General features: G+C 48.2%; 1 protein-coding gene across 1 annotated transcript in view; it reads left to right on the top strand.

The window, feature by feature from the left end:
- ST8SIA2 (ST8 alpha-N-acetyl-neuraminide alpha-2,8-sialyltransferase 2) overlaps positions 1 to 14013 on the top strand; it is a 39821-nt gene extending 25808 nt beyond the window's left edge. The window contains exon 6 of the mRNA XM_050967414.1: positions 11856 to 14013. Within this exon, the coding sequence (XP_050823371.1) occupies positions 11856 to 12141 (286 nt within the window). The 3' untranslated portion in view covers positions 12142 to 14013. The remainder of the gene's footprint in view (positions 1 to 11855) is intronic.
- The last annotated feature ends 2151 nt before the right edge of the window (positions 14014 to 16164 follow it).

Genomic DNA, 16164 nt, shown 5'->3' on the forward strand with positions numbered 1-16164 from the left:
GATCAGGAGATTGGGAATGGGCTACAGAGCCTTTTATTGATTCCAATCTAGCCTGGATCAGGAGTGAAGGAAAGTTGCTACAATCTGATAGCTATTCCAGAGTAGCTCGTGTGAAATTACTTTGGTGGTTTCAGCCCCCTTCTTGGTGGATATGCATTCACCTCATAAAATCCATCACTGTGAGTAGCAACTTCATTGCCAGTCTCAAGTGAGAGGCCAAGGATTGAATGGGCTTTAATTTCCTTTTACGCCTCAGGAGGTTAAGTCTAGGGGAAGCAATGTGAGGGGAACTTCTGGTCTACCTTCTCTGTGACTAGAGGGACTCGCAGGCTGTCAATCTGGTTCTTCTCCCCAGTGTTAACAATACAGACTCCTTCTCCCTTTTTATTTCTGGCTCTCCCTAATACATCCCCCGTCCCCTGGAAACGTTGCAGGCTTAGTAGTGGTGAGGATGTGATGAAGTTCTTCTGTTCCCTGTTTTAATGGCATCAGATCCAAAACTGAAGTCGAAGGTCTGAGCATTCCTACTAAAGCCTCCTGAGATCACAGGCTCTCCGGAGATAAACAAGAACTTCCCTAGAACAGGCTTTCTTCTTCACTGAGCCAGAGGGAGCTCGCGTAACAGCTAAGGACTGTCCTCATCTACCATTGCAACACTGCATGGAGATGCAACCTCATCAGGTGGTGGCAACGCTGAGGAATTGGTAATTGTCCTGCAGGCTGGGATGGGGTGGTCGGACGTGGGCTCGGCTATGAAGAGCAGCACTGTTGTGTGGACTTGGTGTTGGCCCTACTACTCTGGCAGAGAGATCCAAAGAGAAGGCTGAGGTGGTCAGTCGTGTCGTTTGTACAAGGTGCTCTCATGATGTAGTGCCATGGGCCAGGTGAATAGATTAGATTAATGATGGAATGGAATAGAGGAGAAGTTGTCGCCCACTGTGTCAGTGGAGCCTCAGGTGAGTGGGAGTTAGCCATGACATGTATGTGTAGTTCAGGTCAGATGAGCAGCAGTTTAGGCACCAAGACAAAGGGCTTTATTAATGCAGGAGTGAGGCTTCCATGTAAACCAAAGAGGGAGAAAAGCAGAATCCACAGGGTACTGGTTAGCTGGACCATGATCCGTCAGTGTGGACTATTAGAGGTGATCCAAGCTTTGTTCTCTGAAAGGGAGTCAGCAGCAGCCCCTTCCTTCCAGATGCTTTTTCCCCTGTACCTCCCTCTCCTGGGATGTGAATTTGAGCACACACCTGTCTGCACGTGCACTCCCCTCCCACCGCCGCTTTGTGGCTTTGCCTCTCCCACGAGCATTGTTTTTCCTGCCAGAGTGGTGGTGTCTGTTTCCATACGTTTGATTCATTGATCTGCGCTTCGTAGAGCCTTATTCCAGCCTGGGGGCGCAGAACAGTCAGCACCAAGTGTACACTCAGGGCAGCTCCTGGGAACACACCTGAGGGCCAACATGTGTATGAGGGGAGCAGGGGCTGGTTTTCAGCAGAAACACACCCAAAGGACTATTGATGGCATGTTTGCACAGGGGTGTGCCTCAGCACTGCCGCCTGAGCAGACAGCAGCCTCCATGGGGCCCTTTGACCCGACAACAGGGAGAGGGGGATCCTGCTGTCTGGATGAACCACCAATTGGGATCAAAACGAATTCCTGCTTTCGCTTGGCAGGGCGATAGTTTCCTTGGGCTCAGAGGACTCTCAGGCAGGAGAGTCACTATCCAAGGAAGGGGGGGAAGGATCCCACAGGACATAGGAGGCGCAAAATAGAACCCAAACCTTGAGCTATTTCCAGCTGTAATTGACTTACTTTCATCTGTCAAAATAAAATTAAGCTCCTGTAATAAGCCCTTTAAATCAACAGGCTGCTAATCCTATGATTGTCACACGTCCCTGTGCCAGAAATTCCCCACAGGAGATGCTGCGTGACATATTGGCAAGGGCTTGGTGGTGTCTCCTGCTGGGAGGAGAGCAGAGCGTAGGAGTCGCTGCATGGGCCTGGTAATAGATCTCACCTACTGATGCTGCAGCTGGTTGGCCTGGCCCTGCAGAACGGCTCTTTGCAGCAGCAACACATTAGGCTGGGCTGGAGGCCTCTGTCACACAAAGCAAGCCAAACGGAGGCCTGTCAGGGCTTGACAGGGAGCTGATGGATATTGTGCTCTCCCGTGTCTCCGGAAATAAACCAGATGCAAGGCTGGCAAGAGGAGCTGCACTCGGCCTGCACGGTGCAGCTGCAAGAGAAGAGGGGCTGGCGATCCTAAGTGAACGACGGGATGGCGGAGCCACAAAGCGTGAACACCCTAAAACCCTGGGGCCTTGGAAGTGCCAGGCTCATCAGTGCTTCGGGCAGTCCCTAGGTGGCGTCTCTCGGTGCAATTGGGGATGCGTTCCCAGGGCCTCTTTCTTTGCATGCTCCCTTGCTCTGGGATCGAGTTCCCTGCCAGCAGATCTTGGTGACTATTCAGGATACAGAAAGTGACAGTGTAAGGAATCTGGTGGGATCTGTTGGCAAGGAGGACCACACTGGGACACTAGAAAAGGACATCCTTCTCTCAGCCTTCTGACAATGCTTCCTGTGAGCATGGGTGCCCAACCAGACAGCACCAGTCAAACCAGTAAGGCCATGCACTGCCCAGTACAAGGATGGGTTCCCAGTAAGGCCGTGCACTGCCCGGTGCTAGGATGGGTGCCCAGAAAGGCCATGGCACTGATGCGCTGCCCAGTGCTAGGACAGGTGCCCAAAAAGGCCAGAGCATTGGTGCACAGGAGTCTTGCAAAGGGAAGATGGATATATATTGACCGGGCATAGACTGCTGATTCTAAGTACCACATTGGCCTCCCATTCACTGAGGCTCTGGGCTGCCAGTCTGGGCCCTGGGGAGCCAGTCTTTTCTCCCCTCCCAGTTTTAGGCAGGCACAGGTGGCATGACTGGTCAGAGCTACAACAGAGGCCACTGGGCTACTTAAAGGCTTCCGTGACCAAGATCCGCAGCCAATGAAGTAAGCAGCAGAAGGGCAGAATCGCTGGCTCTTCCCGAGACTAGTCACATCTGTAATGAGAATGGCAGAGATGAGAGGAAATGAGGAGAACTGGCAGCTGGTACTGAACAGAGCTAATTCAATTACAGCCTCAGAGTCCGCTCAACCCCACCAAGAGGATCAGCCCTGCAGCCATGAAGGCAACAGACTGACCTGCCCTCCCGCTCTGGCTTTCGTACCTATCAGCCCAGCAGCGGGAGAACAAGCCTGCAAACTGAGAGCTAATGAATGACTAATGCTGCATCATTGCAATCCTGACTCCCGGTCACCCTCAGGGACACAGGGCTGGATACAGGCACTGCGGAAGGAAAGAAGCTGGAGAGCAGCTGGCGGGTGAATTTCCAGTGGGACCACGATCGCTGCGCTGAGGCTGTGCTAGCCCAGGAGCACGGCTGAGACTGCGTTTGTTATTAAACCCTTGCAAGGCTGGGGTCTGCACAGGATAACAGGAATGCAGTGACCGTTCCTGAGGAATGTTCAGAACTGGCTGTGAGGGTAGAACATCTTGCTTGGAGTTCCTAAAGATTCCATTAGCACTCTTTGGAGAGAGAAAGTTGTGTCTTAAGCATATTCCAGCAATGGTAAATAAATTCCTCCTCCGGTTCCACCAGATACATAACAGTTCCTCACTCCCTGTGCTCGGCTAACCAGCTTCTGTCTTCCACCCAGAGAAGGCTTCATTTCAATGGTGGCTGGAACAAGATCTCACCTGGTCGTGCAGAAAGCACATTGGAATCCTTTGGAAGGAAATGTGAATACCTACATGCGTCTGACAAAGTGGGTATTCATTCACCCACGAAAGCTCATGCTCCAATACGTCTGTTAGTCTATAAGGTGCCACAAGACTCTTTGTCACTTTTTACAGATCCAGACTAACACAGCTGCCCCTCTGATACTTGGAAGGAAAGGCACTGTTGTAAATGTAAAATACTGGTTATTGTCGTCCTCCGCGATGGCAGCCGAAACATCACTTCTCTGGCCAGGAGTGTGCTTTAAATGAGCACCCTGAGGGCCGTGCTGTGGAGCAGGGTATCGAGAATTCCAGATGATTTGCGGAGCAGGCAAAGGGGGCGTCTTTATGCAGTCAGACATGACAAGCTGCGCATCCCTAGGGTTTGGATGGGGTTCTGAGGCAGGAGGCCAAAGGAGCATGAACATCTTGCCCTGAGGGGCACAGGGAAGGAGACTGTCGCAGTTCTGAAATGGTATTTCTACCTAGGAGTAAGAATAGCCCCACCTAGAAACATGGGGCTCAATCTTTCCTCACACCTGCAGCCAGCACTCCAGGGCAGCCCTGGGGCCATGAGGTTCCTGGAATGCACAAGCACTTCTGAGTGATTCTGAAAAACGCCAAGCTGGCAAGGGGCATGTGGAATTGAAAGATCTCTCGCAGGCTGGAAAGCAAGCAAGCCACCTGACAAGTCAGCTGTGAGTGGCTCCTAGGAGTCCTATAATCTCATTGCCACGCAGCTTGTGTTAGAGACGTACATTTGTGAAAAGAGCAAAGTGGTGGGATGTAACTGGCTGTGTATGTGGAGATTTGAGTGTAACTATTTTTATAGAAGGTTGATGGACACATTTCATTGTCTATTCTGGCATTGTCACTATACCCATCACCGTGGCCTCCAGGTGCTGGACCATTTCTAATTTTATTGGCTTTTTATTAACACCCTCTGTTAAAAAGTAGATAAATCAATATTAGCCCGAACCTACTGGAGGGGTCTCCTTTTAGATCCAGCATCAGAATAATGAATATAATTCATGTGAGCTCTCTGGGGCTGGGACCCTCCTTGTGTTCTGCTTTTGTACAGACCTAGCACAAAGGGGGCCTGGCCCAGGGCTGGGGCTGCTCAGCACTACAGCGGCACAAATAATAATTAATAATAATGATGGTGACATTAATCCCTCTTCAGAGGGGCTGCACCTACGCAAAGTCTGTGCACCGCTGCCATTCTCAAAATAAGACTTAAAGTGGGATTGAAGTGGGGCCTAGGGTTTGCACTCTCCCACCTGTAGGCTAGGGCTTTACAGATGAGGTCCCAGCTTACAAGGTGGAGTTAAAGGCAAGACATGACAAAAGAAACAGATGGGGCGCGGGAGTGGATAGGCAATGGAAAGTAATAGGAGAGGGATACACCCAGAGGGACATGTCTCCCCACGTGGAGTGCAAGGGAAAGGCAAGCAGGCGTATAGCTCTCTTGAGAGTCACTTTCCCTCGCTCTCCTCTTTATGTTGTGAAATGTACAGTTGTCACTGCAAAGGACTGAGGTGAGCTTCAAAGGAGGAGTTAGACCACAAGGAGTGAGTTGTAAGGAAGGATCTGAATTCTGAATGACGAGAGAGCGGCTGAATGGCACGTAACAGCTGTTGCATACAGTAAATGCCGAGCTGTTTACTTTCAAGGCAAGAAATGCTGTGTGATGGCTTCTCTCCCCTCAACTTGATTTTATGTCTGATCATTAGAGATGGGCCTAAGCCACACACTTTGAATGTGGTTGTGGATTCCAAATTCTGCACAGCTGGGGGGGTTTGATCTGGCTTGTTATACAATTAGGGCCAACTGTAAAATTCAGATCTTGATCCAGCTTTGGAATCCAAATTCCTGACAAAGTTAAAGAGGCGTTAAGGGGATCTGGTCCCTTTCTACAATGACTAATGCAAGTTTGATTGATTGTTTTATATGGCGTTCAGTTATTACATAGTTAAGGGTGGTAGATTAGGAACCTAGATTGACAGACGGAATAGGTCTCCCAGATGCTAGCCTGGTGGAAAGATGATTGTTCCTATATTTTAGGTGCATTCTGATTATGTATAGCAGCCACAGCGTGCTAGGCAGATACTGGGCCAGATTCTGTTCTCAGCTACACCAACATCAATCTGGAGTAATGCAATAGATTTACTCCAGGTTTATACCAATGTAACTGAGAATAGAATTTGACCCACTGATCTGACTGGTGTATATAGGTCACACCTATAGAATGTTTCTACCAGTCAGGGACCAGCTTCTCCAGAAGAGTGTGTTGATTTTTTTATCTCACTTTTATGAACAAGTTGGTTTAAAAAGGCCTGGGGTTACATTTATTTATTTATTTATTGTGACTTTCATCACTGAAAAACAGCAGCGGATGCTCCTATAACCTGATTTTTTGGCTGACCTGGGTTCCTTTAATTCACTCCAGTGGCATTCTCCTATACAGGATTTTTCTGTTCAACTGAAAGGATACATGCAATCCAACCCAGGCCTTTGTAGGACCCATCAGCATGGAGATCAGACGTGCTGTTTAGCCGCAAATCAGCTCTCTCTGTTATTGAAACGAACAGCTGGCAGTCCCACGGTGTTGTCTGGCTGTGCGGAACTTTTCCACACAAATTACAGGCAGGCTCTATGCAGAGTGACTCTAAGCGGAGATGAGTGTAAGGGAGACTTGTGAATCCTATTGATGTGCAGGGTGGAGGAACCACCACCATCCTCAGTGGAGGCTACAGTTTCACGAAGGAGAATGACAGAGTGTTTCCCATCCTGGAAGCTCACAGGACTTACTTTACAATACAGAGGCACTGCACAGAGATCACTTCCTCCAGGGCTGGGATACAATCACTTCTGGAGTGGAACATACCAGTAGCTGAACAGCACACAGTAATGCTGTACGGGGAGATTTTGGCAGACCAGTAAAGTGCCTGAAACCACTAACAGTGCTATGCAACATTTTACGAGATAAGGTGAAAAGGAATACTCCGGGCACTGGAAATTGAATTGGAAATTGACATCAGCCCAGTGTCCTGGTCAGCTTCTAACTGGGGCAGTTATATTTGGCCTGCTTTTGGGGAAAAACCAGTGCCATGGGACCTTCCAGTGACCACAGGGCTCAGGATCTCTGTTTTAAGTCGCCTACGAAAGATAGTCCCTCTACCAGGGCCGGCTTTAGGCCTATTCCACCAATTCCCCCAAATCAGGCCCCGTGCCAAGAGGGCCCCGCGCCCAGTGAGAATCCCTTCCCTGGCTAGAGGCGCCTTTTTAATTTTTACTCATCTGGCGGTGCTTTGGGTCTTCAGCGGCACTTCGGCAGTGGGTCCTTCGCTCGCTCCGAGTCTACGGCGGCACTTTGGCGGCAGGACCTTCGCTTGCTCTGGGACTTCGGCACTTTGGCAGCAGGTCCTTCAGTGCTGCTGAAGACTTGGAGCAAGTGAAGGACCCAGCGCCGAAGTGCCGCCGAAGACTCGGAGCACTGCCCGGTGAGCACAAGCCCCACGTGTTTTTTTACATGTTTTTTTGTTGTTGTTATTGTTTTTTTAGTCATCCCTGCCGGGGCCCCATCAAAACTGTTTGAATTGGGCCCTGCACTTCCTAAAGCCGGCCATGCCTCTAGCAATGCCACACAGGAACAATTGGTCCCAACCAGCATCACTCCCTACAGCACAAGGCTGCTGGGGCTTTATTTCTTGAAGCTATTGCTTTTTTATTACAATCAAGTATCCGTTTAATAGTGAACAGGTCTGCCATAAGGGGCTGCATCTGTCCTTACAGGGGACAGACATGATAATCTAACAGGGTTTTTCATCAGCATCTGTTGTGGATCCTGTACAAGAATTGTTTCAGGCAGCTTTTGCCTGATGGCATTACAGTTTCTATTACTCACCCAGGCCCACCTCGACGTCAGCTGCTTCCGCCTCTGACGATTTATTTACATAAATGCCATCCAGCCACCTTCTGAAGAAAGTCCAGGCTGCCAGAATAGCTCAGGGAAGGGAGGTCTCAAGTTGCAGACTTTGCTCGTAACTGTCTCCTTTAATTGCTGTCTGCTTCCATAAAACATTACACTTAATAGTTATGGTGATTGGAGTAGCCAGTTTGAAAAATAATTACTGCCTTCCTCAAGATTACCTCACCTCCTAATTAAAATCCCGGCCCTTGCATATTAAAGGTGTACTATTGACACAGCATCCCATGTGCGCCCAGACAACCTCATTTGGGTTTGCAAAATTAATTAGTGTTTGTTTCAGTCCCCAGCTGTTCTCCCGAATTGGGGACAGCACATGCACCGGCAATGTGGATGCTGTCTAAATTGACCAGAGCAGCGAAAGAGATAAGAGAGTGATTTGTTCCTGCATAACTCACACGGCTGCTGTTACAAGCTGCTCATTACACAACACCCCTGTGTCCTTTCCAGATGTCACCGGAGGAGCTCTCAGTGCCTGCAAAGCGAGGAAGAGATGCATTCACCACAGTCCAGCCAGCGTCGTAGCTTGAGCGCTTTTCAATCCTTGAGCTCATTCCTTTTAGCACATCCATCTTCTTCTCTGTCTCCAGAAGGGCCCGAAGTTGGAGCCTCCCTCCCTCCCACCTCATCCCAACTCTTCAGCACTAAGGCAGCAGGCACCTTTGCCTCCTGGCACCAGCAGGTCCCTGGACATTGAGAAGGGGAAATATTTTTCCCATGTGCCGCCCAGAAGTACTTCAGAGGATGGGCACTGCTGCTTCCAATCGCCACCCGATAATTGTAAAGTAGTAAAAGGGCTGGAACGATCTGGTTCTGGCTGAGACCATGAGGGGGTTGGAGCCAGAATGTCAGGCTCAGTGTTTGGGGTCAGAATTTCCTATCTGCAATCCAGTACATCGCTTGGCTCATGCCACTTCCAGCAGCTCCCATTGGCCTGGAGCAGTGAACCACAGTCAGTGGGAGCCACAATTAGCCAAACCTGCAGACGTGGCAGGTAAACAAATTGGCCCGGCCTCCAGGGGCTTTCCCTACACAAGTGGCATCCCAAGTTTGGGAAACACTGCCTTATGGTATGGCCACAATGCAAAAAGAACCTCATAGCAGCAAGTCTCCGAGCCTGGGGTCAACTAGCTCCAGCTTGTGGAGCTCAAGCTATAGGACTGAAAATAGAGCATAGACGTTCCCGCTCGGGCTTGGGCCTGGGCTCCGAAACCCAGCAAGGGAGAAGGTCTCAGACCCCAGGCTCTAGCCTGTGTGAGAATATCGACACTGCTAATTTTAGCCCAGTAGCACGAGCCCCGCAGACCCAAGTCAGTTGACCTGGGCGCTCAGATGTGCTGCCGTTGGGTTTGTTTAGTAGTGGAGACAGATCGAGTCTGTCTACACTGCAGTCAGAAGTGCGACTTCCGCACATGTTGATTTTCCTGAGCTAGCATGGATCTAGCTAGCTTGCCTGATAACAGCAGTGAAGGCATGGCTGCACTGACTAGCTGTTGGAAGACATACCCAGGGTCCCGGGCGGGCTTGGACAGCCCATGCTGCCGTGGCTTCACTGCTGTTGTCATTCGAGCTACCTAGATCAAAGCAAGCTCAGCTACATCTCCATGTATTGCAGTCACATCTCTGACTGCAGGGTAGACATACCCTTCAAGGTTCAGCTGTCTCTATGACTGGGACATTGGGTATAATTTCAGGCGTCCCATCCTTTACAGTGGAACTTTACCAAGGCTGTGGTCCATTCATAGGTTTCTTGGGATCTATAAACAAACAACTCCTGGAAAAAAAACCTCTGATAGGTTGTGATGCAGCCAGTATTCTGCTTTGTGGGATCATATGACAGCCCCAGGTGTGGCACAGTATAAGATACTGTTAAGATGCCAGTGCTAGACCAGCAGCTGTAGTAGAGGGAATTTTGAGGCTGTTAAACTTCATGGCATAAATTCATCCCTGGTGTAACTCCACCAGTGTGAACAGATGAATTTGGCTTTATGGGTATCTCCAGTGTAGCTGGATTACAGTAACTTCCCTGCTGAATGACTTTCCCCGGCTTCTCAGTATTAAATGGCTGTAATAACAGACCATTTCTCTCATTGGCTGTATCAGTCTAATGGCTGCCCTCTGGGCTGCCATGTAAAATACACAGGCACAGCTGTTTCGTGGCCACCTGTAGAATGACCCCGTGCTGCTTTACAATAGCAATGTTTGCTTTTCTCTTACTGCGACATATGGGGCCAGGTCGAAGCTGCAGGGACAGTGCCTTTGAGCAAGGCTATTCAGAGGCAGCCACACAATGCCCATCGCCATGTTTCTTTCCCTGTCAGACCCTGGAAGCATCACCCCTCTCAGATGCTGTCTGGTGCGCAGATGAGCCATTCCAAGGAGCACCATCTTACCAAGGCATTCCTTCAAGAAAGGTCGCAGCAGAATGCTTTGCCATAGCCACAGGCACTCAGATAGCAGGTGATGTGAATGCTTAGCAACCAGCAATCACCACTGCTAACCTACAGGAAAGTGAGACTGTGTTCCCAGCATGCCCTGAGGGTTCTACTCCATATTAGCTACACTTACAAAATTCTACTCACCAGCTCACTCAGGAAGTGTCATTTTTTTTCCCATCTAGTAGAAGGCAGACAAGTAGGTTTTATACCTGGGCTGCTAAATGTTCATGGCTCCTCTGCAAAGTTAATTTGCAGGGGTGAGGCTCAGATCCTGCACAAGGATCCAGCTGAGTGGACACCTGCAAGGAGTCCCACAGAAGTCAGTGGGAATGCACACAAGTGTAAGGGCCTGCGCTATGCAGCGGGACCCGGAGAGGGCAAAATCGAAGTTGAGAATGCTGAGCAACCTTCCAGAAATGCTGCACAGAGCTGCCAAACCTGGCTCTGCATCTCCTATCAAAAGCCCCATCATCCTTGCAGAAGGACTCGCCTGAAACTAGGCTCTTTGAAATCCCAATTACACATAATCCATGGGCATCTAAAGTGAACATACCCCATGGCGGGTGTTTGAACAGGCTGGGGAAGTGAAAGCCAAGCATGATCACAGGAGAGCAGCAGCTGTGGGCACTACAGGCCGTTCTGTCTGCAGCCAGGGATGTCAGGTGTAGAACATGTGTGATTCGGTAGGGAAAGGATACACTTTGGGGAGATTTTCCACCCCACCCCACTCCCCATCCTTTTAATGACATTCCTTTCACAGTGCTCACTGCTCAGGAAAGCAGGCAGATGCTCCGTGCTGTCAAACTCCAGGAGCAAGCAATATCCATTGTGAAAATACAATATTTCTGCAGTATTTTCTAGTCACAGCCCAAAACGCTACCACTTTCAACAGGGCTTCTGTTGTAACTTGAGCCATTGCAACAGGATGCAACTTCCACCCATCTTCTCTGTCATCCTTCATGAAGAATAATATAGTATTCAACAGTGCTGGCCCCAAAGCACTGCTGTAACCCTAGTGCATGCTCCTGCTGTATGCACGGTTACTCCAAAATGCTGTGGTATGTTCTGACAAGGGACCACAGAGGTGAGCACTGGCTTTAATAGTCTACAGTTCAGTGTTTCTCCAGCTTTTCACCTTGGCGACCCCTTATTCAAATTAAAAAATGTTCACAACCCCGTTACAGTTACTAGAGAGTCAAGACATCATGCATCAGTGATAACGATGAGCTGCCTATATAATCTACATGTGAGTGTGTGTTCCGAGAGGTTGACAGAGACTACTTGACCTGTCTATAGTATTGGTCTTCTCTGCTGTAAGGAAGATGATTATGGCCTGAAATATTGTGGGCCACTACTGTAAGAGATTTTTTTTTATAAGGGATTGAAGTGAGGTAAAATACTCAGATACCACAGTGACAAGTGTGTTGTCAGTTCCTAGACAGAGAGACAGCTGCTCAGTCATGAAGAAAATCTAGCAGTAGTTATTTCTTGGCCAGCAGAACTGCTACATCAATCAGCCATCTCTCACTATTGAATCTGTCTTTGATGTAGCTTGGGCAGAGGAAGGGAAGGGGAGAGTATGTGACAGGTAGGCTGTGCACAGTGAGTCTCACTATGGCTTGAATAACAGGATTTGGTTTTCTTTCCCTTTCCAGGTACTGGCTAACAAACAAAGTGCACATAAAACGACCAACCACTGGCCTTCTCATGTACACCCTGGCCACCCGCTTCTGCAACAGGATCTATCTCTATGGCTTCTGGCCTTTTCCCCGGGATCAGAACCAGAACCCTGTCAAATACCACTACTATGACAGCCTGAAGTATGGCTACACCTCCCAGGCCAGCCCTCACACCATGCCCTTGGAGTTCAAAGCCCTAAAGACGCTGCACCAGCAAGGAGCCTTGAAACTGACTGTCGGAGAGTGCGGTGGGGCCACGTAAGACAGGCTTCTGTGGCTCGCGTTCCTGCAGGCTATACACCATGGGAGAAAGGGGGAGCGGGAGAAAAGCCTGAGCAGTGGCTAGTGGGGTTGGTTTTCTTTGTTAACGTGCAGAACAGTGACAAAAATATATATACGTGGTGCCTATATATATTGACCTGAGTATTATAACTGTTTGGTGTTCGGTGACAGACAAGTTACAGGAGAGTCGGAAGCTGCTGCCCAGGCTCAAGGCTTTGCCTGGGGCTGGTTAGGCTCAGAAAGAAGTTAGTTCTACAACATCAAAAATGCTTGAAGGTCACCTTCGTTCTTCAGAGTGCTTGAGGGTGATGGATAAACTTTAGGCCATGTGTGTGACCGGTCCAAGGTGGGTAGTTAAGGTCTATTTGGCCAAGAACCCAGGTGCTGGCACTTCTCAGTATTCTTGGCTTAGTGCTAATAATGGGGTTGTGGCGGGAGCGGGGAGGGAGATTTTGTTTGTGGCTAAACAGCTGAGAGGTTGCCTGAGTGACTGGACAGGAACTGAGACATGCAGCAGAGCGCCGTGGTCCCTTCTCTGCAGCGGAGCTACCTTACTGCCTCCCGGTGAATGGCCCACGACATCATCCAGATGGTCACCAGTTCAGCTCTATCCCACGTGGTTTGGTGAGAAGGATGCTGCAATCAGAGCAGCCTGTTTGGAAAGGCCACTGGACTCTGGACAGAGCCCTTGAGATGCAGCGTGAGACTCACCCTAGTGACTGACTCCAGGAGACACCGGAGGGGGATCTCAAAGGCAGGCTGATTTGAATGAGGTTTGCTGTCAAAGGAGTTCCAGGAGCAGGAGACAACACAGGGGCTAGTGAAGATCAGACTGGGCTGATGGTCTCAGAAGGACGCTGTGTTTGTTTTTTAATTCCTATCCTACACAACTAATAGAAAAAGCAAAACCCCTGGAACATACCAAGTGGGCAAACCAGTGCAGTCAGTGCTAAGTCTTACACTGTGCCGGAGTCAAAGGGACCCAGCATCTGCCAGAGCTCATGAAAACCATAAGCACATTGTAACTCTTGGTTCCCAATCACTACCTGTTAAACAGCCGTTTCTCCTTCCTGCTCCAAAATTCATAATGGGCCTAAGTCTCATCTAAGTAGAAAGCTCAAAAGTGAGGGTTTAAAAGGACCCTGTCAACATTAAATCATACAGGGGACATTCACGTCCGAGCAGAGAACCACCATGAGGCCTGTGGACTACTTAAGACCCAGCTAATCTTTATTTTGAAGACTTAGGTAGGACTTAAGTGGTACTGTATATAGCTATCAAGCTGGCCCTCTGCACACGGGTGAATTTCACCCATAGTTTAAATAAATCAGTCCCTTCCCTGCATTACTATTACTACTTACAGTAAAATGAGTGACGTCATTCTTAAAAAAACAAGTTTGCTTTCCACTTTTTTTGTTTGTTTGTTTGTCAGTGAGACTAGATTGATCTGGTTAGTCAATTTCACTTCCCGTTTCTATTCCAGTTTCCTTTCCTAACTCTCCTTTGGCAGCAGAAAGCAGTTGGTTTGGGGTACAAAGAATACAGAAGGTTTAATTTCAACTGCAACAGTAACAAATGGCATTACAGAATTTTGTCTTTAATTGTGAAAGAGTTCCTGTTTGTATTAGGTTTTTTGTTATCTACATGCCTACATTGTGGGGTTAAACTACTTGACATTGTCCCTGTGAAATCTGAGTGCCGGCCTCCATAACTTTTAAAAGATAAAACTATATGTCATGTTTATGAACAAAAAATTGCCATGCTTGTAAGACTGTTAGTCTGCTAATTAGTGTTCAACCTGATTCACATTAAGGTGCAGGTAACCATTATGGATTAACCTGCCTGTAGGAGAAGTTCCTTCCTAACCCAAGGAAATTATATCCCTTATTTTATTTTTAGGCCCAGATTTTTAAATTCATCTTGATATTCTGAGTATACATCCTACCTTGTACCTTAACATAATTACTTGTATTTTTTGAGAGATGGGAAGAAATTAAAAAGAAAGCAGCATCAAAAACCAAATCTGTTTTATGATCATGAGAGGCTTTACCCAACTGAGTAATGGTCATTCAAGACAGACCATCTCCTCCGCCATTTATGCCCAGCTAGGAGGCCGTGGTGGCTAAAGATGAAGCTATGGATTCTGAACCTCAGCTCCTTACCTTCAGCGAGTGGCCCGAGGCCAGGTACCGATTGCTGTTACCATCACTTTTTTCAGAAATAAAGGAAATGGTGTGATTTTTATTTTTAAACCGATTAGAAAATAAAAAGCTGCAGTGCCATAGCTGGCACCCTTGCCTGTGCCATGTCTGTGGCAGTAACACAGCCTGGTTTCCTGGTGGTGGAGATGGGGGTCTTGGAAGGGAAAGTGATCGCTTGCCTTGCTAAAAGGGAAGTGTGGCTATTACTTAAAGGTCTTCCTGCGAGATATTTTAAAACACCTGCAAAGCCTCAGGAGGTCTAGCCAAGGGCATTACATAACAGGGGGCTTTTTAAAAAAAACAAAATGCATTTTTGTTTTCCTGGTCCACATGTAACATCTCCTGAGCACGCTGTTTGATTGAATCAAAGCATGTGCCAGTTGTACACAAAGCGACTCGTCAGGCCGAGTGGCCCCGTGACACTGCTGCTCCTGGAATGGACCCCAGCTATTCACTCTTGAAACAAAATGCATTAAACCAAGGGTGAAATTCTGCTCATATTTACTCCATGGCAAATCTCCCCATTCTCTTCAGTGGGATCAGGTTTGGTGGTTTAAAACAATGACTCTGCTTTACACAATAATCACCTGCAACAATCATATTTAGGTTCTGCCAGTTATAAGTTATTTGTGTGCACAAAAGGATCTGGAAAGACTCCCATTGGCTTTACTAGGTTTGGCCCTAAAGCCCCATCCTGGGAAACATTACTCAGGATCTTGCCTCCTCTAGGCAGCTCTCACATGACATCTGAACAGTTGCTGGGCCAGCTCCAATGGACAGCGGTAGCCAATGAGTTGAAAAACTCACTGAAAACCTCTGTTACCATCCCTGCTTTACCTAAAGGGCTAGGCAACTGGCACAATAACACCCCAGCACTGACCCAGCATCTGAGCCTAGACAAGCCAATACAGCAGGTTGGCTTTTTGTTAGAGGACACGGGAGCGGCTGAGTTTCACATTTGCCTTCCCCTCTGCAATGGCTGCTATTAGACGGATGCAGTTTGGATTTCTCAGTCAAATGGGGTGTGGGGGCGTGGGTCTTAATAAATTCTTGCTGCTGCTGCTTGGAACTGCGCAGGAAGCCATCACACCAGATGTCACTGGGACCAACCTGCTCCAGGAGGCTGCTGCTTGATAAATTTCTTCATGCCTAATTAAGGCTCCTCTTCCAAAGAGGATGAAACAAAAAGTTTATTGATGCTGCTCAGATGGGAATCCAGGCGTGTGTGTTGCCCGATGAATGTCCTTAATAACCTCCCAAATGACAGCAGCAGCTTCCCACACAGGCTGGCATGCGCTCGCATTCTACTCCTGGCTGTCTTTTCCCTTTTTCTCTCTTGCTCTCCATCTCTGTCTGGTTCCATATGTGGGTCTGGCCCCCTTTTATCTCTCCTCTCGCCCCACCCCCGCAAGAAAAAGGACATTTCAAACCTCTCTGCAACTTGTACTAGCATTTCCTGTAATAACCTGGAGTGGGTTTTTTTACTATGGCGAGTGTAAAACTGAACATGATTTCTACAGACCAAAATAAAAAACCCAGACCAGCTGCTAAAATGGAATGGAAGTGGCATGTGCATAGTGAAGGCTTTGTTACACATCTCTATGCTAGGAAATGGAACTGGTGGCTCTTTGCGTTGTGTGAAAAAATACTTCTTTTTGTTTGTTTTAAACCTGCTGCCTATTCATTTAATTTGTGGCCCCGAGTTCTAGTGTTATGAGAAGGAGTAAATAACACTTCTGTATTTACTTTCTATACTAGTTATGATTTTTATAGACCGCTATCATCGCATATAAAAGCAATTT

This window comes from Gopherus flavomarginatus, chromosome 9 (assembly GCF_025201925.1).
Source record: "Gopherus flavomarginatus isolate rGopFla2 chromosome 9, rGopFla2.mat.asm, whole genome shotgun sequence".
NCBI classification, from domain to species: Eukaryota; Metazoa; Chordata; order Testudines; family Testudinidae; genus Gopherus; species Gopherus flavomarginatus.